This window comes from Psammomys obesus, unplaced genomic scaffold (assembly GCF_907164565.1).
Source record: "Psammomys obesus unplaced genomic scaffold, mPsaObe1.curated_primary_1811, whole genome shotgun sequence".
Classification (NCBI taxonomy): Eukaryota; Metazoa; Chordata; class Mammalia; order Rodentia; family Muridae; genus Psammomys; species Psammomys obesus.
This window is the reverse complement of record NW_026585644.1, coordinates 61,868,566-61,889,953: the sequence shown is the minus strand read 5'-3', so window position 1 is coordinate 61,889,953 and position 21,388 is coordinate 61,868,566. Positions and strand designations below refer to the sequence as shown.

Here is a 21,388-nt window from a genome sequence, read left to right as displayed (position 1 = left end):
GCACACCACACACACTCTACGTATACAAGAAAAATATTTATTTGTTAAGTAGACACATGCCTGGTTTCTCCTAGTGCAGCCGGAACCTCTACAGATATAGAGACCTGAATCTCTCCCCAGCTGGCAGGAGTCCCGGGGAGGAGCTGCTAAGACATGTGGGTCCAGGATTCCCACCCTGTACAGGCCCAGTGCCGGAGAGGCTAGCTGGGTGTGGCTGCCCACCGGAGCCCACGGGAAAGTCTTGAAACCTTTGAAGTCTACCCTACCAGTAGCTGGTCTAAAGCTGTTTGCTATAGGTATGGAGAATGCCTAACTCCGTGGCCATTAAGGGATTCTCTCTCTGCCTCTGCAGGAACTCCACTAAGAAGCATTTACGGCACAACTCTCATATGTACAGCTGGCTTTCCATCCTGGAAGAGTTGGTTGGAGAGTGAGATCCTGATTCTAGCCCCGTGAGCCCCCAGGAACTTCCATTTCCCTGGAAAGGAGGCAAAGAAATACACCTGGGCTGTGTGCACTGACTGCCTTAGGGCTGTGACCACTGTTTGCTTAGGAGGTAGCCCTATTTATAACCGGGTCAAGAACCGCAGAGCAGACCAGAGCACCCCAGAGGGCAGGGCTGCCAGCTTTCCATTCTACCGGGGTTCCCACAGAGCCCACTACCCGTGATTTCACAATAGATTTCAGTGTATGCAGTTCTCTAAACCCTTACCCTTGTGCTTCTGTCTCTGTGTCTCTCAGCATCTCTTGTTTCTTATGGGTCTCTGGCCCTTTCTTGTTTCCCAACATCCTTCCCGAGGCCCTGGGGAGCAAAGCTGTGGAGGCAGGGGCCAGTGGGAACACAACAGTGTCCGGTTCTCACCAAGGACAATAAGGGCCGGAAAGGGCTGGAGCCAAAGCCTGGCGCAGACTAGCCCTCCTGCCTGCCCTGGGCGCCCCCAGGTCCCGCCTTGTCCTACTGGTATGCCCTAAATGCCAGGCGCTCTTCATGCTAGTGCCTGTCCCGGGAAAGGGAGACCAGCTCTGCTTACTTGCCTCAATCTCAATGTCCCATTGCCTTCTTGGAGGGTGGTACCAACTTTGACTCTAAGAAGCAAGTCAGGTCAGGGGCCAGAAGCCTCCAGCCAGACTACACTGACTCCGCCCATGTATTATTTACTCCTGTTTCCGGAGTTGGCGGCGGGTGCCTGCGGGTGTCACCGCCACGTGTGTGAACAGGAGGAAACATCTGGCTCCCTCGGTTCTCCAGGGGAGTGCCCCTCTCTCCCTCAGGTCTACTGCCTCCCGGGTGGAGCAGAGTCCCAGGTTCCTTCGCCTCTTTCACCTTCAGGTCTTGGAAGCCACCATGTCCTCAGGCCCCTTTATGTAAAGATTATGATTAGAGGCCTTGATATCCCTGCCAGGGTTAATTAGAAGGTCAGGCGTGTATAGGCTACAACTAGACACACAGATAGGCTGAGTATGAAGCTGCTATTGGCGCCGATCTGCCTTGTAAACCCCCCAATTCCTGAGTAATGGGTCATTATCCCCAAGGGACATGCTGCTCCTGGCTCTACATAGTAGGTGGTAGCAGGTGCCCAGGTCCCTTAGCACTGCTCTGTCACCTGTCCTCTGCTCTTCCCCTCACTCCCCTAGTGATGCTATCTGCCTGGCTCCACCCAAGCCAACCTTCTAGAAGACTCTGGACTGAGGAGGCCTTATCCCCAGGCTATATGCGCCCTACCCTGCTACCACTTCAGCTAGGGAGAAAGTCAGTCTGACAGTAAGCTCTAGAACCAACCAACTTCCCATAGATGGGGGGGGGGGGCTATTATGGACAACCCCCTCCATTCCTCAGAGGGCCCTACATATCACTTCTTTTTGTCTTGAGACAGGGTTCTCTGTGTAGCCTTGGTTGTCCTGGACTCGACTTGCAGAACAGGCTGGCTTCTAATGCCTCTGCCTCTGTCGAGTGCTGGCATTAAAGGCATGCTCTACCATGCCTGGCTCAGACTTCTCTTACTTTCCTGCAACCTCACTAGGTGAGCCTGGAGCCTGGAACCACCACCCTCAGGAAGACTGTGATCTCTACTGGAAACTCTGACCTATTCCCAGACCAAGAATTGGATGCAAGGCTTCTACCCACCCAGCAGGGTGCCTGGCCCCTTGGGTTCCCAAGGTTGGCTTCCGAAGAACTAGCGCAGCCCTTGCCCTTTAGGACCAATCTGCCAGGAGAGTTCTGCCTGAGTGTCCAGGATAGATGAACTCACAGTGCCCTCTGCAGGCATTTTGCATAAACTGCACATTCTTCCTCTTCTGTCTGGGGCGAAGACAGGGCACAGTGTGGCTTCTATACCAGAACTCCTTTGACTCTTTTATTCATCTTTACTGAACCTTATTCCCTAGCTATTAGGTGCCTCTAATCTGTAGAATTTTGTTCTAGAAGGGTTGAAGGATAAGTTCTTTCGTTCAACCAACCTACCAACCTACTTCCCATAATTGGGCACTACTGAGCATACAGAAATGACCAACATGGGTATTCCCTGAAGCCTACAGTATCCACCAGGAGAGGAGATACAACCAGTCTGGACAGAGCTGCTTCTGGTGACAGTACAGAACAGGATCTGGGGGCCACCTGCCTCATTTCCATCAAGACTGGCTGAGACTGTGGGATGGCTGTTCTTTAATATACTCTTGAGAACATATGAATTTCCTAATATCTTGGATACAAGATGGGGAGAGAAAAATCACAAGAGCAGAGGCAAGGGTTCATGACTGACCTAGGACCTTATCCACACAGGCGCTTTGTCCATGCTAGAGTGGAACAGATGGACATTTGTAGGGACTCCCACCTTGACCTTGCTGCAAAAGGCTCTTTTGCTCAGGGTAAGAACAAAAGTTCACTTTTGAGGATGGGGAGCCGGAGTAACAGTACCAGGTGGAACCCCATGATCTAGAATTTAAGGGGTCCACTTCCACTGCAAGATCGTTTCTGGTTTTGGAGAATGATACAGGGTACCTGCCGCACTCTCGTAGCCTCTGCACATGTGGACCCACATATATGTACACATTCATACACATACACAACAGTTAACAACAATAATAAATTCTGCTCTGGTTCTGAAAGGCAGCCCTTCCTGTATTCCACTCTTGACCTTTAACCTTCTTCCCACAGGTCCGTGGATCATTTTTGCACTTCCAAGCTCAGGCCCCAGCAGATGAGGGATACAACTTATCACAGCTTGCAGACAGAACTACAAAGAATCCACTTTATTTGTCACTCAGGGTTGGTTTCTCTTCTTGCCCTTGCCAGTGACTTTGGCTGGCGTGAGGACTGGAGCTGTTGCCTGGTACAGAGTGGAGGATATCTTGTTGATGTAGTACAGACCGACCATGGAGAAGATGAAGCTACAGGGTGAAAACAAGTCATTACACCACGCTGCTAGCAGAGCAGACAACGGCTTCAGGGAAAAAATCCAGGTTCACAGTTGGGAAACTAGGAGAATGAAAATGGGAACACAGAGGAGGAGGTACGTGGTGGGAGGGAAGACACTGGCAACATCACAGGAGGATCTGGTGTGGCATCACTGTACCTTGCCCAACTGTCAGATACATACCACGTGGTGACACAGACGCGGTGGATGAGGCCAGATGCAAAGAGGGCCAACAACAAGCAGAGGAGAACTGGGGAGGTGAGAACAAGGCGAGTCAGCGGGTGTTCAAAAGAGAAATAGAGAACCAGGAGCAATCATCTAGAGCCCTTATGAGGAAGCTGCTTAAAAGGTATGTCCTCCTGGGCATAGTGGCATAAGCCTCTAATCCCAGCATCTGGGGCAGAGGCAGGCAGATCTCTGTGAGTTCAAGGCCAGCCTGGTCTACAGAGCCAGTTCTAGGATAGCCAAGGCTACACAGAGAAACCCTATCTAGAAAAACAATAAAACCAAACAAAAGGTTATGTCTTGATAAAAGCAGACTTTAGATGGCCTTAACATTGTTTGGAACACACAGGTAAGATATAAATAGGGTTTTGTTTGTTTTGTTTTACTAGCTTTGCTCCACATCTCATTTAACTTCTGCCGCCTCCCCCCACACACAAGGAAGCTGAATATAGTGGTATATGTATATACAGCAAGCTAGGCAGGAGGCTGAGGCAGGAGGATTGCTTAAGGCCATCCTGGGCAACATAGTGAGATCCTGACTCAAAAGTAAGTTAATAAAAAAAAAAAAAAAAAACATTTGGGTTTGAGGAACAGGCTTGTTCCCATTATTTAGGGCAGAGGACTAAGACCTCTAATGACAGGGGGACAGGATGGAAAGGCAAAGAAGTTCCACTTTTCCAGCTGCAATCAGCAGGGAAGAAAGTTGTTCTGTTTTTTTGTTTCTGTTTTTAAGACAGGCCTCACAGTGTAACCCCGGCTGTCCTGAAACTCTGTAGACCGGGCTGGGATTAAGAGACTTAGCCACCACTGCCTGGCTGAAAGACAAGAATTTTGTCCCTCAACAATTTCATTCCAAAAATAAAAGACAGTACACATGGAACAAAAGGGTAAGAGTCAGAAGTTCTGCTAGTGCTGGGTGGAAGTCCTGGAACCTGCTACAGGGCTGTGAGAACAGCAAAACCTGGAGGAGGGCGAGGAAATGTGGCAGGCTTTGGTGTTCCTGGGTGAGTCTTTCACAAGGTAACAGCTGCTGTGAGCTTCTGAGCTTCTGACTTTCCTCAGGTGGTTTGGTCCTGATGCTTACTTTGCTTTATGAACTTACTTCTCTATAAATGAGTAGAACATCAGATCTCTATATGAAGCAATTTACAAGGATTATTACATACAAAAACTGATCTATCAGGGCTGCAGATGCGGCTCGGCTGGTGGAGTCGGGGTTTGACACTCAGTTCGACATACACTATATGAGGTGGTGCTAATCCCAGGACAGGAGGATCAGCAGTTCAAGGGTTCACAGTCATCCTCGGCTACATAGTAAGTTCAAGGCCAGTCTGGGCTTCAGAGGGGAGAAGGAGAGAAGAGGAAAAGAGAAACAAAGAGAGAGCTCTAACAGTCCTTCTCTATTGTCAGGGGGCCTGCTATCATGCCAGTGATTATAAATTTCACAATCACCTCAAGCAGAAGTCAGTAGTGCTAGCTCAAGCTCACATCATGATCCCTCAGTGGACGTGGTCTTGCTTTCAAACATGCCTATCAAACATCCGCTCAGATTTGACTGTTTGCTTGGAACCCTTCCTGGAAGGAAGCCACATTTTCCTTTTTCTTCTTTTTGTGCCTCTCTTCCAGCTCCGATGTCAAGAGCCGGATAAAATGCTTAATCCAAAAGCATCTTCTGTCCTCAAGACAGTTTTCTCCTTTGCCATCTAAGTACCAGGAAATTCAGCACCATGCTTGGGGAAGGTTTAAAAAACGAGTTCAATCAACGCTTTAGTTTCACTTACTCTCAGGGAAGATCTTTGCTTGGAAACCTTTACCAAAGACCAGATTCTCCAGATTATTGAAGGCCTGGATTGAGGAAATTAAGGAAAAACTAGTGCAACAAGTCAAGGCTGGAGGGTAAGCGACACAAAACCCGCCTCTGGGAAGTAGGAGAAACGCAAGTGCCTCGCCTCCCATTACCCCCTCCCCAACCCAGCTTCTGTTCAAACATATCCCCCACTTCCTGGCGCGGGGAGGATACAGTCAGGGAGAAGACGAAAAGGCCAGAGCCCAGCAGGCCCCCCTGAATTGTCAGCCACTCGGTGGAGGCCAGCTGGCGGCTGTATATCTGCATGCCAGCAAACAGCAGCAGGGACAGGAGGGAGGACAGCGCCAAGGAGGTTCCGGTACCAACCACTGGAGATGACAGAATCAGGCTAAGCTTCAGGCAGGTTCACTCCAGAGCTCGGCCTGCCAACCACTTCCTAGCGCTCCCAGCATTGCAGCCACACTCCATATGCCTTACCCCACAGCGACCCCCAAGAACGCCTCCCCCCAGGCCCCGATCCCGCACATCCAAGTTCCCGCCTGTCCGGAGGAATTATTAGTTTCTCAGAAATCAGGACACGTCAGCTTTAACAAGGCTACCGAGAAAAGAGGGCCACCGCGACGCCCACCCCGCCAGAACTGCCCGGGCATTCCGCCGGCCGGGTTACCCATCACGCCCGGTCCGTAGGTCCAACCCGTGCCTCTGGAGAAAGAGGGGAGCCAAACCCGGCGCGATTGTCTATACGCAGGCGTCGGCGCCCAACGTAGACTTGCTTTACTGCTTCCTCTGCCTGCCTTGTGCACAGCGCCCTCTTGCGGCAAGGAGGAAATAATGCTTTCACGAGTATTCTAGGCCGCCGCCCTGCTTGTCTCCAACCTTCATACCCAGGGCATCCTCTCTGAACAAGCTGCACTCAGGTCTTTCAGTCATGACCCCATGCCCTAGAGTCACCTATGTCTTCTTTGCTATTTATGGCATCTCTAATACAAGTTCCCCAGACCTCCCTGCCCCATTCTGATTGCCTCAACATCTCCCGAAGCTATGCCCCACCCAAGATGTAGCGCTCTCCACCTGGAGTTCATCTTCCTCTGAAAACGGCCTCTTGATTTATGTGAGTTTGTGACTAGGGATCGACGCAAGGTTCTCATAGAAGGAATGGTTCCTCCCTCAAATACCCTTCCATGTTATCCACCCCCTAGACCGCCTTTGGAAACCCACGTGGGAAGAACTATTTCCCACCCCCTACCTCGACGGGCGCAGTTCGAGGCTGGTCCCTGGAGCATGCGCAGTGAAATCTCACCCTCCTCACCCCTCCCTATACCCCACCCGGCTCCTGCGTTAAGCCCCGGGTTCGCAGGAGCAGCCAGGATCGGGCACCCGGGGGCGGGCGGGCACAGTAGGGCCATGGCTGAGGGTGAGGATATGCAGACCTTCACTTCCATCATGGATGCACTAGTCCGCATCAGTGTGAGTTAAGGTGGGGTCAAGGGGAAGGGAGGGAATGTCGAGGGGTCGGGGCAAGCCAGATCCTTGAACAGGTGGGGGTCCAGGAAGAATCTAAAGCGTAGAGGTGGAACTAGTTAAGACAGAAATGACTAGGAAGGCGGCGATGCGAGTGTGCAGGGATCATGGGGACGGCCGAGTGGTGAGTGAAGGAAAGACTCCCGTTTGCTGAGGTGTAGGCTTGGGGTAGCGGCCAGCAGCGCACCAGGGCTATGTGTGAGCTTGGATGTTTTCCAAGAAACTGAGGACAGGTCGAGTGGGAGGTGATGAAAAAGCCACTCCAGGGTGCAGTTCCCAATTTGGACCCCTCCCGACCCCCTACCCTACCGCTCTCCCCGCACCCCCCCCCCCCGCGAGCTGCCGTGCAGCCTGTGGTTGCCATGGTAACCCGTGCCTGTCTCTCCCAGAGGCGGTGCCAACCCTGCTCCCCCCCCCACCATTTCCTTCCCCCTCCCTCCCTGTCCCTCCCTCCTTTGTGTCAGCTGCGCCCCTGACCGGGATGGCTGCGAAGAGAGGGACCAAGGTGAGGTGTGGGGGTGGGGAATAGCCTGAAGACCCCTTACCAAAAGGGGAAGGGATACTTCCGGTGGGGAGGGGGCAAGTAGGCGGGGCGCTTCCCCCTCCCTCGCCCCCAGATTGGGCCGAGGGCTGCAAGCAGGCTGAGTTTCTCCACCAGAATGGGCCGGAGAGTATAGGTGGCAGAGAGTAATAGGATGATTTGGAAAGACTGGAAGAAATACAAGTGAAGAATGGAGGATGGGTGGTGGGGCGGCCGCAGGCCAGTGCCCAGCTGGTTAGGAAAGCTAGCGCACCCTGGCCGCGGGGAGCAGTCAAGCGTCTAAGGGTTGCTAGAGGAGGGGGGAGGTGCCGCGCGGAGCTGTAGAATGGGTGGTGCCCTTGAAATAAATGCATGGAGCAGTCTGCTAATCCAGAGAGGAAAGGATGGAGACAGGTGAGGAGGCAGTTCTGCCTGCCAGCATTGCTGCATCAGGAGTGATGGGGGTGGGGCGCGACGCTGGGGGTGGCCAGAGCTCCAACCATACCTTCTTGTTGGACCTTAAGTACTCCCTTGGAGATTAGAGAACTGGAAAGGTGTCTGAACCAAACAAGGCAGGTGCTGGGCTAAAGCAGTAGGTAGCTTGTGTTGCCCTTCCTGGCAGCCAAGGGACCGGCTGAGATATTCCCAAGTGTCCTAGCTCTCACACAACCTCCTTGTTCCTCCACAGACAAGCATGAAGAACATGGAGAAGGAACTGCTGTGTCCAGTGTGCCAAGAGATGTACAAGCAGCCACTAGTGCTGCCTTGTACCCACAACGTGTGCCAGGCCTGTGCCAGAGAGGTTTTGGGCCAGCAAGGGTACATAGGCCATGGTGGGGACCCCAGTTCAGAGCCCACTTCTCCTGCTTCGACCCCTTCTACCCGCAGCCCTCGCCTCTCTCGGAGAACTCTACCCAAGCCAGACCGCTTGGACCGGCTCCTTAAGTCAGGTGGGGCTTGGGGCTAGGGCCTGTGGCTTGGGGTGGGAATGTAGAAAGATGGAAAGGGTCAGGGGCATCTGTGTGCCATGCTGGGGTGTAGCTACTTACCGCTTATCTGAATTCTAATGAGAGCTGAGCTCTGGTGAAATAAAATTCCACTTTTTAATTGAACAGATGTCATCCACCCCCAGCCAGCTGTAATTCTCACCTCTACCTCCTGGGTCCATCCACAGGCTTTGGGACATACCCCGGGCGGAAGCGGGGTGCCTTGCACTCCCAGACAATCATATTCCCGTGCCCAGCCTGCCAGGGCGATGTGGAGCTGGGGGAGAGGGGCCTTTCCGGGCTTTTCCGAAATCTGACCCTAGAGCGAGTGGTGGAGAGGTACCGGCAGAGTGTGAGTGTGGGAGGCGCCATCCTGTGCCAGTTGTGCAAGCCCCCACCACTAGAGGCTACCAAGGGTTGCACAGAGTGCCGGGCTACCTTCTGCAATGAATGCTTCAAGCTCTTCCACCCCTGGGGCACTCAGAAGGCCCAGCACGAGCCCACTCTGCCCACCCTCTCATTCCGTCCCAAGGTGAGCCAGTTCTTGCAGGGTCTGAGGTGGGAGGGCATGGTGGGGCTGAACCACTGGTTGGGGGTGGCTGGCATTTGGGCTTCCAATAGGTGGTAGACAAGCTTGTATTTTTGTCTGTGTGTATATTTTTGAGTGTGTATGTAGATGTGTGTGTGACAGGGTCTTAGAGCTGAAGAGATGGCCCTGTTATTAAGAGCTCTTCCAGAGAATCCCAGTTTGTCTCCCTGTAGTTCCAGCTCCAGAGGATACAACACCTCTGGCCTTTTCAGGCACCTGCACTTACATGCACCTTTCCATACACAGACACTCTCACACATACACATAATTCCAAATAAAACATTAAGAAAAAAAAAAAAAAAAAAAGACAGCTTTGCCATAGCCCAGGCTGGCCTTGAACTCATGACAATTTCCTTGCCTCAGTTTCCTGAGTACTGTAATTACACAGATGCACCATCATGTCTGGATGCTGAGCAACCCCCATCTCTAACATTCACTGAACAAACGGTTCAGCATCTCTGGGTCTCTCTCCTCCTTTGCTGCATAGAGATGAGAGAATCTACTATATCTATACCTGCAGGGCTGTTGAGAGGATCACAGGAGATGTTTGCCTGCACAAGTGTTATCTGGCCAAGCATGGTGGCACATGCCTGACTTCCCAGAACTTGCAAGGGTGAATAAAGAGACTTGGAAGTTGGTGGCCAGCCTGGACTATATAGGAAAACTCCATTCCTCCCCTCAAAAAAAAAAAAAGTTGTTTATATGCGGGACGCTATCCTAGGAATTGGGTACAACGGCGAACAAAGATGAGCTACAGGATTACATTAATCACCATTGTTTTGTTGTTACTATACGGAATATGAAGGCAGGAACAGTGCGAGGTCAGTGCTTGGACTGGTCCTCAGTGCTTTAATGCCAGATGTTCACCGCTGGGCCGTGTATGGAGCACCACCTGCTTTTTCTGATTCCCCCACATCTGGCTGCTGGAGAGGGGGCAACCAGGTGCTGGTAGGGCAGCACCCTTATGCACAGAATGCTGACTGTTTCATTATCCTTTGTATCCCTAGGGTCTGATGTGTCCAGACCACAAGGAAGAGGTGACCCACTACTGTAAGACATGTCAACGGCTGGTGTGCCAGCTCTGCAGAGTTCGACGCACCCACAGTGGGCACAAGATCACACCAGTGCTCAGTGCCTACCAAGCCCTCAAGGTAGAGACCACTATGTACTCAGCTCCAGCACTAACTTGCACCCTCCCCACACCTGATTCCCTGCTTCCTGCAGAGCCAGGGTGATGCCCTCCTCTTTCTTTGCCCCTAGGATAAGCTGACAAAGAGTCTGACATACATCTTGGGAAACCAGGACACAGTGCAGACCCAGATCTGTGAGCTGGAGGAGACCATCAGGCACACTGAGGTGAGTGAGACGGGATCCTTGGATCCTGCTTGGCTGGGTGTGACCCATTGCCCTGCTGCCAGTTCCAAGCCCACAGGGGGATGTGTGTGGGCAGAGGCTCTGATTAAACTTCATTGGCAAAAACACCAGTATCCTGGGTTAGGGTGGAGCTGGGGGTGCAGGGAGGATAGGAAGGTTATAGCTAGGGCTACTGAGCTCAGATGTGCTCAGGTTCAGCATAGCATGGACACACCCTGAAGCTAGGGGTGGGGAACAAACAGCTTCTGCTAGGTCGTCTGAATTAACTGGCATGGGGCTGGATAATAACGATGGTACAGCCACCGGTGTGCCATAGCTAGCGCGGTCCAAAAATGAACGTTAGTGCAGCCGTGGCCTTTCTTATTTGGATGAGACATTAAGAGATTAATGGGCTTGGTGGGGCATGCCTCCCAGCACCTGGGGAGGCAGAGGCAGGCGGAGCTCTGTGAGTCTGAGGCCAGGCTGGTCTACAAAGTGAGTCTAGGACAGCCAAAGCTACATAGAGAAACCATGTCTCAAAATAAAATTTTAAATTAAAAAACAGAGAGAGAGAGAGAAAATTTAAGACTATGAAAGAGCTAAGGCGAAATATGACCAATTAGTATAACTGTGATTTCAAGTTGCAATCACTTGAGGAATTACAGATTCGGAAAGGCCCAGTTACTGCATTTTCTGACTTGTATCAAATATATAAGGACTTTTTGGAAAAGGCTCTCCTTCACACACTGAGGTCCCAGAGCAATCTAACCAACCATGGAAAGTAGCCCTTATCTAGTTTTTAGCCTTTCCCCATTTGTCTCTTAGCAACATGGCTAGGATTTACTACTCCAGCCCATCTATCCATTTATCTCATCATTTCTTCACAAATATATTCATCTGGAGTTGACACCGAAGCTCAGTGGTAGAGCATATGCATCTTTATCACAAAGGGCAAACAGGCTGGAAGGCTCAGTGGTTAAGAGCACTTACTGCTCTTGCAGAGGACCCAGCTTCAGTTCCTAGCACCAACAGGGCAGCTCATGACCACCTAGAACTCTAGCTCCAGGGCATCTGATACCTTCTTCTGGCCTTCAAGGGCTTCTGTACACATGTGATATACATAAATTCTCTCTCTTTCTCTCTCTCACACACACAGAAAAATAACTAAAATAAATATTTTTAAAATAAAAATATGCTGTATTAGTACAAGGTCAAGGTCCAAAGTAACCACAACAATAAACCACAAAACTGGCAAAATTTAATTTAAAAATTTTAAATTAAAAATGTAACTGCATTATTTTAATTTTTAAAAATTTAATCATATGGGGTGTGTGTGTGTGTGTGTGTGTGAGAGAGAGAGAGAGAGAGAGAGAATACCATGTGGTGGGGGAATGGGGTGCCCATGGGGTCCGAGGGCATTGGGTTCCCTGAAACTGTTGTTACAGGTGGCTCAGCTATCTGAGATGGATGCTAGGAATTGAACTCAGTCCTTACACTACTCACTTTTAATCACTGAGCTATCTCTTCAGCACCTGAATTATTCTTTTAAAAATTAATTAATTAAATTTTTAAGTTGGCCACGGTGGCTTACACTGTGACCCCAGGACTGGGGAAATTGAAACGGGTGGGTCTCTTTCCAGTACACAGCAAGTTCAAGGTCAGCCAAGGCTGCATGAAACCCTGTCTCTTACAGAGGTCCCCAAGTAAAGGCTGGAAAGATAGCTCTGTGGTTAGGAACACTGGCTGCTTTTCCAGAGTCCCCAGATTCAATTCCCAGCACTCACATGGTGGCTCACAACCATCTGTGGTTGCTGGGTGTCTGATGCTCTCTTCTGGTATCCATGGGCACCAGGCACATACTTAGTGCACGTACATACATACAGGCAAAACACCCATACACCTAAAATAATAAAAATACTTTTAAAAAGATCCCCAAGTAGGTATAAAATTAATAGGACTTTTGTACTTTTCTTCTGTATTGATTTGGTTTCCTAGATCAAGCTAAAAATTTAGGAAATAGAAGAGGCTTCTCTCTCACCTAGTTATGATTTGAGTATTCAGGAAAGTTAGCACAAATGATCCAGATCCAGCACAAATGGGACCAAATCTATGGTGTAGGTGGCCTAATTGATATAGATAAGTTAAATTTACCTAAAGTCCCTAGGACAGTATGGTGTGGCATCCTAGGGGCTGGTTCAAGTACTGCCTCCAAGAAGACAGTAAGTCACTTGTCTGGTGTTGCTCCTTGGACAGGTGAGTGGTCAGCAGGCGAAGGAGGAGGTGTCGCAGCTGGTGCGGGGACTAGGGGCTGTGTTGGAAGAGAAGCGGGCCTCCCTGCTTCAGGCCATCGAAGAGTGCCAGCAAGAGCGGTTATCCCGGCTCAGCGCCCAGATCCACGAACATCAGAGCCTACTGGATGGCTCGGGTCTGGTGGGTTATGCCCAGGAAGTCCTTAAGGAGACAGACCAGCCTTGCTTTGTGCAAGCAGCCAAACAGCTGCATAACAGGTACTGAGGGACATGGCACAAGGTTCAGGCTCCAGGGAAGTGGGCATCATGGGAGTGTCTAGTGACTAGGACAATAGCTAGAATACCCAAGTGGAGAGCTGGAGCCTCCAGGAGTTTTATGTGGTCAAACTGATGCTAGTTTCTTCTGAGGCTCCAGGGAAAGGCAGGGTGAGATTCCAGGGAGGAGTTGCTGCCCACCTGACAGTGCCTGACCCTTGCCTGCCCCATTCTAGGATTGCCCGAGCCACTGAGGCCCTCCAGACATTCCGGCCAGCTGCCAGCTCCTCCTTTCGCCATTGCCAGCTGGATGTGGGGCGTGAGATGAAGCTGCTGACAGAGCTTAGCTTCCTGAGAGGTAAGGAGCTAGCCAGGCCCATGTCCAAATGGAGCCTTCTTCCCTTTTCCCCCAGCAGCGGACCCGGGGGGCAGTGCCCACCAGGGACCTTCTGGCCACCTGCCTGGCTTGGCCAGCCACTCCCACCCAGCCACCCCTGCCACACCGTCCTACCGCGCTCAGCGCTGCTTCTCCCTCTCTCTTTGTAGGCTGTGGCCACCGCGGACTCTGCTCCGGAGCAGCCCAGGCAAGTCAGCAGCCCTGCCCTGGGGGCCCTGCCACCGGCCAGGCTTCCTCCTACTCCCTCCCTGTGCTCCCACACAGCTTGGCCACCCACATATTGCTTCCTTTTCTCCTTATGCACCCTGAATTCTTGGTCCTCCCACTCCACAAATGCCCTGTCTCTCCTCTGTCTTCTTTAGGCTATTGCATAGTCCTGGTCCTTCTGACCTTTTTTTTTTTTTATCTTGACCCTTGCCCTCTGGACTTTCATTCTCTTCCTCTTGACCTACATGCACTGCCCTACTAGCAAGCTTGCTCTTCTCTGCTGCCTATTTTCTGTCTTGCTTCCCTGGTATCTCCTTCCCAACCCTATACATCCCTTATGCATCCCTTCCTGCTCAGGGCTCTCTTGCCTGGGTTCCAGTGGCCTTTTACCTGCCTCCTTCTGGGGCTCCTCTTAATTCAAACAATCTAAGCTGTAAGAGTTCTCAGAGCTCATTTGGTCTGATGTTGTCATTTGACTAAAGAGAAAACTAGTCCTAGAGAGGGAAAGTGGCTCACTTCAGGCCAAAGTAGGGTAGTGGCAAGCTAGGAACAGAGTCTGGGCTCCTGTGCCCTGCCCAGCCCTCGCCCGCTCCTTTCTCCTTTGGGCCCTGTCCTGCCCACCCAGGGCTTAGAAGCTTCCTTTCCCCAGCTCCCTCACCTACACTCACCCCCCGGCTCCCGCTGCTTCCCTCTCCTGCCTGCCCCACTCTCCCTGCCAGGCTGGTGGCCAGGCCCTGATGACCCCTGTTGTCTCTTCCAACAGTGCCTGAGGCTCCTGTCATTGACACCCAGCGCACCTTCGCCTATGATCAAATCTTCCTGTGTTGGCGGCTCCCCCCTCACTCACCACCTGCCTGGCATTACACTGTTGAGTTCCGGCGCACAGATGTCCCTGCCCAGCCGGGCCCTACACGATGGCAGCGACGGGAGGAGGTGAGGGGCACGAGTGCCCTTCTTGAGAACCCTGACACAGGCTCTGTGTATGTGCTGCGTGTCCGTGGCTGCAACAAAGCTGGCTATGGAGAGTACAGTGAAGACGTGCACCTCCACACACCTCCAGCGCCTGGTGAGTGCACATACAGGTGGCTTCATGTGGTGAATGCAGATGTTCACACAGAGGGTACAGGGTGGCCCAGGTGCACAGCTCATTCCCAACAGACACCGGAAAAGCCATTTAATACAATGTGCAATTTAATGTGTGGATTACAGTCACTTCCTCTAGTGGTAGACTGCCTGGGTTTGCCCCTTGACATTTTTCTCTTTCTTGATTTCAGAGCCCCCCTTCTACAGAGGTCATATTTAATATTTAACAGTATAGTTTGATAATTAAACCATTATAAGGTGGGACATGTAAGGGCTTAGCTTCTGACTCATAGTAAGGGCTCAGCCGGTGTTAGAGAAGTGGCTTGCCAAGTGTATTCAGTGCTTGGGTAAAGGGCAAAAAAGACAGGATTGGATTTAGGGGCCAGGTATGAGCACCAGAGTGTGGGATGGAGGTGCAGGTCAGTGGTGTTAGGAATGCGACCAGATAGAATAGGACAGTAGTGGAGATGGTCCACAGGGCAAATCATGGAGAATGGGTTGCAGAAACATTGAGTCAGTTAGAGATGGGACACTGTTTTCTCTGCCCACCAGTCATCACTGCAGCTACTCCTGGCACCCCATGTCCATTTGGGATGCTCCTTTCTTCCTTATGTCTCTATTTCAGTTTGCCATGCCCTAGTTTCCTGGGCCCCTGCCAGTTGCTAGTAACTGAACCCCTTGACAACTTGTTCCCTGTGCCCAAAATTCCCAGTGTTTGTTCTGAAGCCCCACAATCCCCAGTGCCAGTGTATGTCCCTGAAACCCTTCCTTCTGTCTTAACCTCCTGCCTGTAGTCCTGCACTTCTTCCTTGATGGCCGCTGGGGTGCAAGCCGAGAACGGCTAGCCATCAGCAAGGACCAGCGAGCGGTGCGGAGTATTCCGGGGCTTCCCTTGCTGCTGGCTGCTGAGCGGCTGCTCACAGGCTGCCACCTGAGTGTGGACGTGGTCCTGGGTGATGTGGCTGTGACTCAGGGCCGCAGCTACTGGGCCTGTGCCGTAGACCCTGCCTCCTACCTGGTCAAGGTGGGCGTCGGGCTGGAGAGCAAGCTTCAGGAAAGCTTCCAGGGTGCCCCGGATGTGATCAGCCCCAGGTCAGGCCCTTCTGCAAGGGGTGGGGAGCAAAGCCCTGGGGAAGGAGCTGGGGTTGGCAAGGGTGGTGAAGGGAACGCAGACCTGCTTAGTTGGGGCTGGGAAGGGGCAAGAGCAAGTAGCATGAAAGCCAGGCTGGGATGCTTGTGTGTGGAAGCGGTCCCTTGGCAGGAGCTTTGAGGACTGGTTTTCAGTGTGTGTGGCTGCAGAAATGGTTGAGAGAGGGCCCTCTTTTGTCTGTCACTCAGGACCAATATACCACCTATCTAAGCTCCTACCTCCTTTCCCAAGCACCTTGTTTCTATGAAAAGTTTTCTCTCTGAAACCTACCTCATTCTCAACATCTCCAAGTTCTTCCCTCAAACACACCTCTACAGCCCTCCCTTGCCTCCAATGTTTCATTAACATCTTTTCCCACATTTCCCTCCTGAATTATTTCTCCTGAGTCCTCTACCCTTCAGCATCCCATTTCTTCAAAATGCCTTCTCCCCAACACAAATTCCCTTTTGAATTTTGTTGTCCTCATTCATGTATCCCTCTAACATCCTGATACCAATTCATCTTCATCCCTTTTTTAACACCATCTTTCAACATCCATGCTCTACTCCTGCCCCACACCCCTCACTGCACCTTAATTGCTGTGCTCCCATCCTTCCGACATCCTCCACTGTCAAAACTGTATCCCTAACCTGATTTCCCTAGCACCACTCTCCTCAGCACCTTTTATACTGACAAGGGCCACATTTCTTTAGTGTGCTGTAGCAGCATCCTGTCTTCTTTTCCTGTAACACCTTTCTTAGGCACTTTGCTTTCCTTATTGCTTTCCTACACTAACTAAAGCCTCAAGTCTTACATTCTAGCCCTTGCATCCTCAACATGTGTTCACCTAATATATGTAACCTCTTGTCCCCCAAAATTTAATCCTTCGAATACTACAGCTCTTTGATCTCTCCCCCCATTCCTTTCCTCCCAACTTCTTCCTTCTGAATTCCCACTCCTACAGATATGACCCGGACAGTGGGCATGACAGTGGTGCTGAGGATGCTACAGTGGAGGCCTTGCCACCCTTTGCTTTCCTGACCATCGGCATGGGCAAGATCCTGCTGGGTTCCGGAGCAAGTTCAAATGCAGGGCTCACAGGGAGGGATGGCCCAGCAGCCAGCTGCACAGTGCCCCTGCCACCCCGCCTGGGTATCTGCTTGGACTATGAGCGGGGCCGGGTTTCCTTTCTGGATGCTGTGTCCTTCCGTGGGCTCCTGGAGTGCCCCCTGGACTGCTCAGGGCCTGTGTGCCCTGCCTTCTGCTTCATCGGGGGTGGTGCCGTACAGCTGCAGGAGCCGGTGGGCACCAAGCCTGAGAGGAAAGTCACCATTGGAGGCTTTGCCAAGCTGGACTGAACCTTTCAGGCCTCTCCCCCAGATCTACGTTCTGTTCCCTAAGCCTCCAGACCTCGGGCTGTTTACCCAGCACTTCTCCCCGAAACTTTTTCTGACCATGTGGTCCTGCCCTGTCCCTTGCCAGCTGTGTCTTCCCAGGGCTCCCTTCACTAAGGGATGCTCCTCTGCTAACCTCTGGATATTCTTCATTCTGTGTTACCTGTTGGCCTAGGCCCCCAGGCCCACTCAGTCTCTGCTCCAGGCCCTGCTCGTGACATCTTAACCAAGGCAGAGAAAGCCCCTATGCCATCCCTGTACTGTGCCCCCTCCAGGCTTATTGGGAGGCAGGATGCCTGGAACACTGGGTATGGTTGACAACACTGCCCTTAGCCTTGCCAAGTCCCCTGCCCCATTGATGCTGAACTACAGCCTTGGCAGCCAGGCTTCGAGCCTCCTCAGTGAGAGGAAGGAGAGCCTGTCCTACTTTATTTGGATCCCTAACCCTTCAGCTGCATGTCCCTCTGTCCCTCTTCTTGCATGCTTTACCTATCCTGCACCCATGCCAATGTGCCAAGTCTCCCTTGGGAACCCAGCTGAGGCTGTTGTCCCCATTGGGTTGAGCCAAGCTAGGCCTCTGATGCCTGCTACTGCCTCCTTGCAGTGGGCATTGCTAGGCCTGTGCTGAGCTGTAATTTTTATGGTTTATAAACAATAAACTGTGACACCAGGCACATTTCTGTTTTCCCAGAGTGTGACCATTCCTGGTAATTTCCAGTCCTGTGGCATGGGAAAGGGACCTAAGGAAAGGAGGTCCCTAACTTAAGTGCTGACAGTCTCCTGCCACGCCTAAGGCCAGGGCTCCAGCTGACTCACCACCAGAGGGCGCAGCACTGATTGCCAGCTTAGAGCTCCACCTTAGGCATTTGGACTACAGCACTGGACCCTGCGGGGATGTGGCTGAGGGTGTGGCATGTTGTCTGGGCCCAAAGGGGTCAGGGAACTAGAACCACTTCCCCATTCCCGGGGTGCCAGAGAACCCACCCTCAGAGGCAGTGGCGGTTGGGGTGGCTGAGGGCCAGGGCCTGGTGCCAGCAGCACCCGGATCTGTACCAGCCCTGGCTTATCATGGCTGTGTTGACTCTGCCACTGTTATCTGTGGTCCAAGGATTTGCTTCACACCTGGACAGCTAAGAATAGAGCTGCCTTAAAGGCACTGTGCCAGCCGAGAGGGACATGAGCTGGCCTCAGAAGAGAGAGTCATGGGCATGGGCTGAAGCCAGGTCAGGGGCAGGCCCACTGGAGCCAGCCTAGGTTTTGTTTCCTCCTTCCTTCAGGGCCTCCAGGCATAGAAGAGGCAATTTCTGGGTTCTCTCTCAGGCCACCTCTTCCCTGCATCCATGTTTTGTTTTTCAAATGCACTCACCCCTCCGAGTGCCTCCTTGCCTTTGGGAATCTTCAACCCTAGACCCTTTCCAGGCCCCTCACAGACACTCTCTGGCTGCTCTGATCCATGAGTTGTATATGAAGAACCACCGCTGGCATAACTAGCAGGAGGCCACCTTTTATTCAGCCATGTTTGAGTTCCCATCCCCATCTCCAGGCTTTCTAGACCAATCCTTCTGAAAGCCACCACTACTCTACTGTCCCAGTGTTCCCCAGGGCAGGGCTGGGCTTCACCAGGCTAACATGGTCCAGGTACTTGACAGAGCCTCTGAGGAAGGCCTTGAGCAGCCTACAAGGAATTCAGGCTCACCAGCCCACATCAAAGTGCAGGGGTCTGGCAGTGACAACAGAGAGAGCAGCTGCCTCCTGAGCAGGTGGGGTGACTTGCTCCTACAAGTTGGCAGAAGTGGTTGCCACTGTCGGGTTGGTGTAAGACAGACTGCTACTGCCATTACCTGCAGCAACCTGAGTGGAGGGAAAATAAATTCAGGGTTAAAAAAATCTAGCAGGTAGAACCCTGATGGTATCCCAGGCTAGGGCCCTGGCAGGTTCTAAGGGGTTAATTCAGAGTGTGCACCTGGCTGGGGCCCTGGATCAGCCAGGTGACTGTAAACACAGCAGGCATGCACTTCTTCCCCCTCCCCTGGGCTATAAGTCCCCAGCCCTCTTGTAGGCCCCTCCTGTCTCTCTCTCCTTTTATTTTTTTGATCCTCTGGTCCAAAGGGCTGTGTGTGTGTGTGTGTGTGTGTGTGTGTGTGTGTGTGTGTGTGTAGAGATTCCATAGGAAGAAGAAAATGGGACAAAAAAAGGAAGCTCTTGTCTTTTCCCACCCACTGGTCTTTGGGTCTCAGGTGGCCACAGTAATTATTTACTAGATCCTGTAGAGGAAGGTAGAGTGAGGGAAGAGGGTGGGATCCTCACTTTCCTAAAACTCCCAAGAACTACCTTAGTCGACTCATTTCACTAGAAGAAACTTCTTTTCAAAGACATCTGAGCCCCCCCCCCCTCCGGCCCCGCTTTCTGTATCCACTCTCTAACCACTAGGAGGAGAGGGTAACATGGATGTTCACTCCTGCAGGCAGAGCTCTTGGGCACAGTATCTTGCTTCACCTCTCGGCATCCCATGAGCACACTCTGGTACAGCTCAGAATTCAGCAGTACAGGGCAAAACTTTGTGGGGAAGACTGATAGTCTCCCAAGATCTGACCCCCACAACTCTACCTCCATTCCCAACCTTGCTAGGCCATCTACTGCCCACCTTTCTGAAGCTCAGGTTTCCCAAATACCTTTTCACAGAAACCCCCACCCAACCAAGGCTCCTGCCCCAACATGTAGGACACAGCTTACCTCCTCATAGGGGCTACGTTTGGTACTGCCAGGCGGCACATAGCGTCCATGGGTGTGGTAGGTGGGATATTCACTCATAGGATGGTAGGTGTCCTGGGTTGGAAAGATGTCCAACTGCCCATAGCTCTTTCGGCGGCACTGGCACACTGCCTAGGGAGACAGGAGCTTATATGGCCCATGGGATCCCATTTACCAGGGGCACACTGCTGACGGCCGGATACTTACCAGGGCAATGAGGTAGATGACGGCCAGGGCAACCAAAATACAGACCAGCACCAGCAGGGCAATGCCCCAACCTGGTACCCCAGGCCAAGACTGGGCAGAGGAAGGGAACTGCATCTCCTTCACTAAAAGGGAGAACAGTGGTCAGGGAACCCACTCTTAGCACCCAAAGTCAACAGGTGCTGGGGCCCTGCACTGTGCGGTGGTGCCTCACCATTGACTTTTGAAATAGCCAGATTATAGTCTTCTGCCTCCTTCTCATGCTGTATGAGCTGTGACTTCACCTCAGAGGCACTGACAGCACCCTCCTGGAAAATCACAGTTGATTCTACCACCACCGAGCCTGACCTGCTCACAGGAAATAGACGGCTCAGCCACAGGTCTCTGCTTATGGCTCTGCCTTTCTCCCCCGACATCACAAAGCCATGAGACTGTCCATCCTTCCCACAAGTCAACTGTACCTGAACTTGATAGTAGAGATCCCCAGAAAATCTTGGTTAAAAATCTGTAGAAACTGAGATTAGAGGGATAAGAGGAGAAGACACAAGTTTGATGCAAAAGATTCAAGCAGTTCTGAAGAGCTACTTGGGAAGACCAGGCTAATACCCACCAATCCAGAAATGTTCCTCTTCAGTTCTTGATAGTAGTTGGAGCTGTGGTCCTCCAGGGAAGAGTTAAACTGGTGGTTCCAGATGTGAAAAGTCAAGAAGAAGAAAGTGACCCCAACAGACAGCTGAGGCGAACTAGTACTGGAGAAGGTAGGGGAGAGTGCCATAGTAGAAAGTAGGGAAAAGTAAGTGCTACTGACAACGGTGCTGTTGCCTGAAGTGGCAAGGGTGGTAGGAGTGACAGGGTGCTGACTTAGAACTGAAGATTGAGTGCCATTGACAACTGGAGTTGTAGGAGCCATTGCAGAGATATTATGGTTTGGACTGGTGGCTAAGCCCAATACAGAGCTGGTGGTTGGCACGAAGGAGCCATTGTGGCCTGGGAGGATGGCTGAGCCTGATGTAGCCTTGATAGTAGAGATAGAGGTACCACGGTAAACTGGAGTGGTGGCCAAGTTGGAGTCAGAGCTATTCGTTATAGTTGAGGTACCACTGTGGACTGGACTAGTAGCTGAGCCCAATGCAGATCTGCTAGTTGGGACCAAGGAGCCATTGTGGATTGGAGTGCTAGCTAAACCTGATATGGCGTTGGTGGTTTGGATGGAAGTGCTGGTTGAGTCCACCGGAGGGCTGGAAGCTGGGTTTGAGGTAGCACTGTGGGCTGGAGTACTGGTCGAGTTCACTGGAGGACTAGTTG

The 21,388-nt window shown here is 51.9% G+C and overlaps 3 protein-coding genes across 6 annotated transcripts; 1 reads left to right on the top strand and 2 right to left on the bottom strand.

Annotated features, from left to right (window-relative positions):
- Positions 1-3,234: 3,234 nt before the first annotated feature.
- Positions 3,235-6,216, bottom strand: Krtcap2 (keratinocyte associated protein 2). Its single transcript, XM_055620642.1, has 5 exons — positions 6,074-6,216; positions 5,659-5,813; positions 5,420-5,483; positions 3,597-3,663; positions 3,235-3,387 (listed from the first exon to the last, which is right to left on the bottom strand). The coding sequence occupies exons 1-5, from the start codon at positions 6,114-6,116 to the stop codon at positions 3,261-3,263; spliced, it is 456 nt and encodes a 151-aa protein (XP_055476617.1). The 5' UTR covers positions 6,117-6,216; the 3' UTR covers positions 3,235-3,260.
- Positions 6,217-6,769: 553 nt separating this feature from the next.
- On the top strand, positions 6,770-17,813 carry Trim46 (tripartite motif containing 46). Of its 4 annotated transcripts, none has more exons than XM_055620621.1 (10): positions 6,770-6,912; positions 8,175-8,436; positions 8,661-9,004; positions 10,069-10,212; positions 10,322-10,417; positions 12,668-12,921; positions 13,155-13,276; positions 14,286-14,588; positions 15,400-15,697; positions 16,699-17,813. In XM_055620621.1, the coding sequence occupies exons 1-10, from the start codon at positions 6,850-6,852 to the stop codon at positions 17,090-17,092; spliced, it is 2,280 nt and encodes a 759-aa protein (XP_055476596.1). In that variant the 5' UTR covers positions 6,770-6,849; the 3' UTR covers positions 17,093-17,813. The 4 variants fall into 4 exon arrangements, with proteins under 4 accessions (XP_055476596.1, XP_055476616.1, XP_055476612.1 ...); XM_055620641.1 differs by having other exon boundaries at positions 6,858-6,922; XM_055620637.1 differs by lacking the exon at positions 6,770-6,912 and adding an exon at positions 7,438-7,471.
- A 799-nt stretch (positions 17,814-18,612) lies between these two features.
- Positions 18,613-21,383, bottom strand: Muc1 (mucin 1, cell surface associated; the record flags this gene model as incomplete). The annotated part of the gene is made up of 6 exons (XM_055622424.1): positions 18,613-18,979; positions 19,862-20,011; positions 20,087-20,208; positions 20,298-20,431; positions 20,545-20,597; positions 20,694-21,383. Coding segments are annotated over 6 exons (1,224 nt in total), but the record flags the coding sequence as incomplete, so codon positions are not given.
- Positions 21,384-21,388: the final 5 nt, after the last annotated feature.

Excerpts from the sequence above, each read along its gene's own strand:
- Krtcap2 (XM_055620642.1), bottom strand. The coding sequence starts at position 6,116 with ATGGGTAACCCGGCCGGCGGAATGCCCGGGCAGTTCTGGCGGG. Across the intron at positions 5,814-6,073 it reads GCCCGGGCAGTTCTGGCGGG|TGGTTGGTACCGGAACCTCC; the intron begins GTGGGCGTCGCG and ends TGTCATCTCCAG. Across the intron at positions 3,664-5,419 it reads AGCAAAGATCTTCCCTGAGA|TTCTCCTCTGCTTGTTGTTG; the intron begins GTAAGTGAAACT and ends TCACCTCCCCAG.
- Trim46 (XM_055620621.1), top strand. The coding sequence starts at position 6,850 with ATGGCTGAGGGTGAGGATATGCAGACCTTCACTTCCATCATGGATGCA. Across the intron at positions 6,913-8,174 it reads ATGCACTAGTCCGCATCAGT|ACAAGCATGAAGAACATGGA; the intron begins GTGAGTTAAGGT and ends GTTCCTCCACAG. Across the intron at positions 9,005-10,068 it reads CCCTCTCATTCCGTCCCAAG|GGTCTGATGTGTCCAGACCA; the intron begins GTGAGCCAGTTC and ends TTGTATCCCTAG.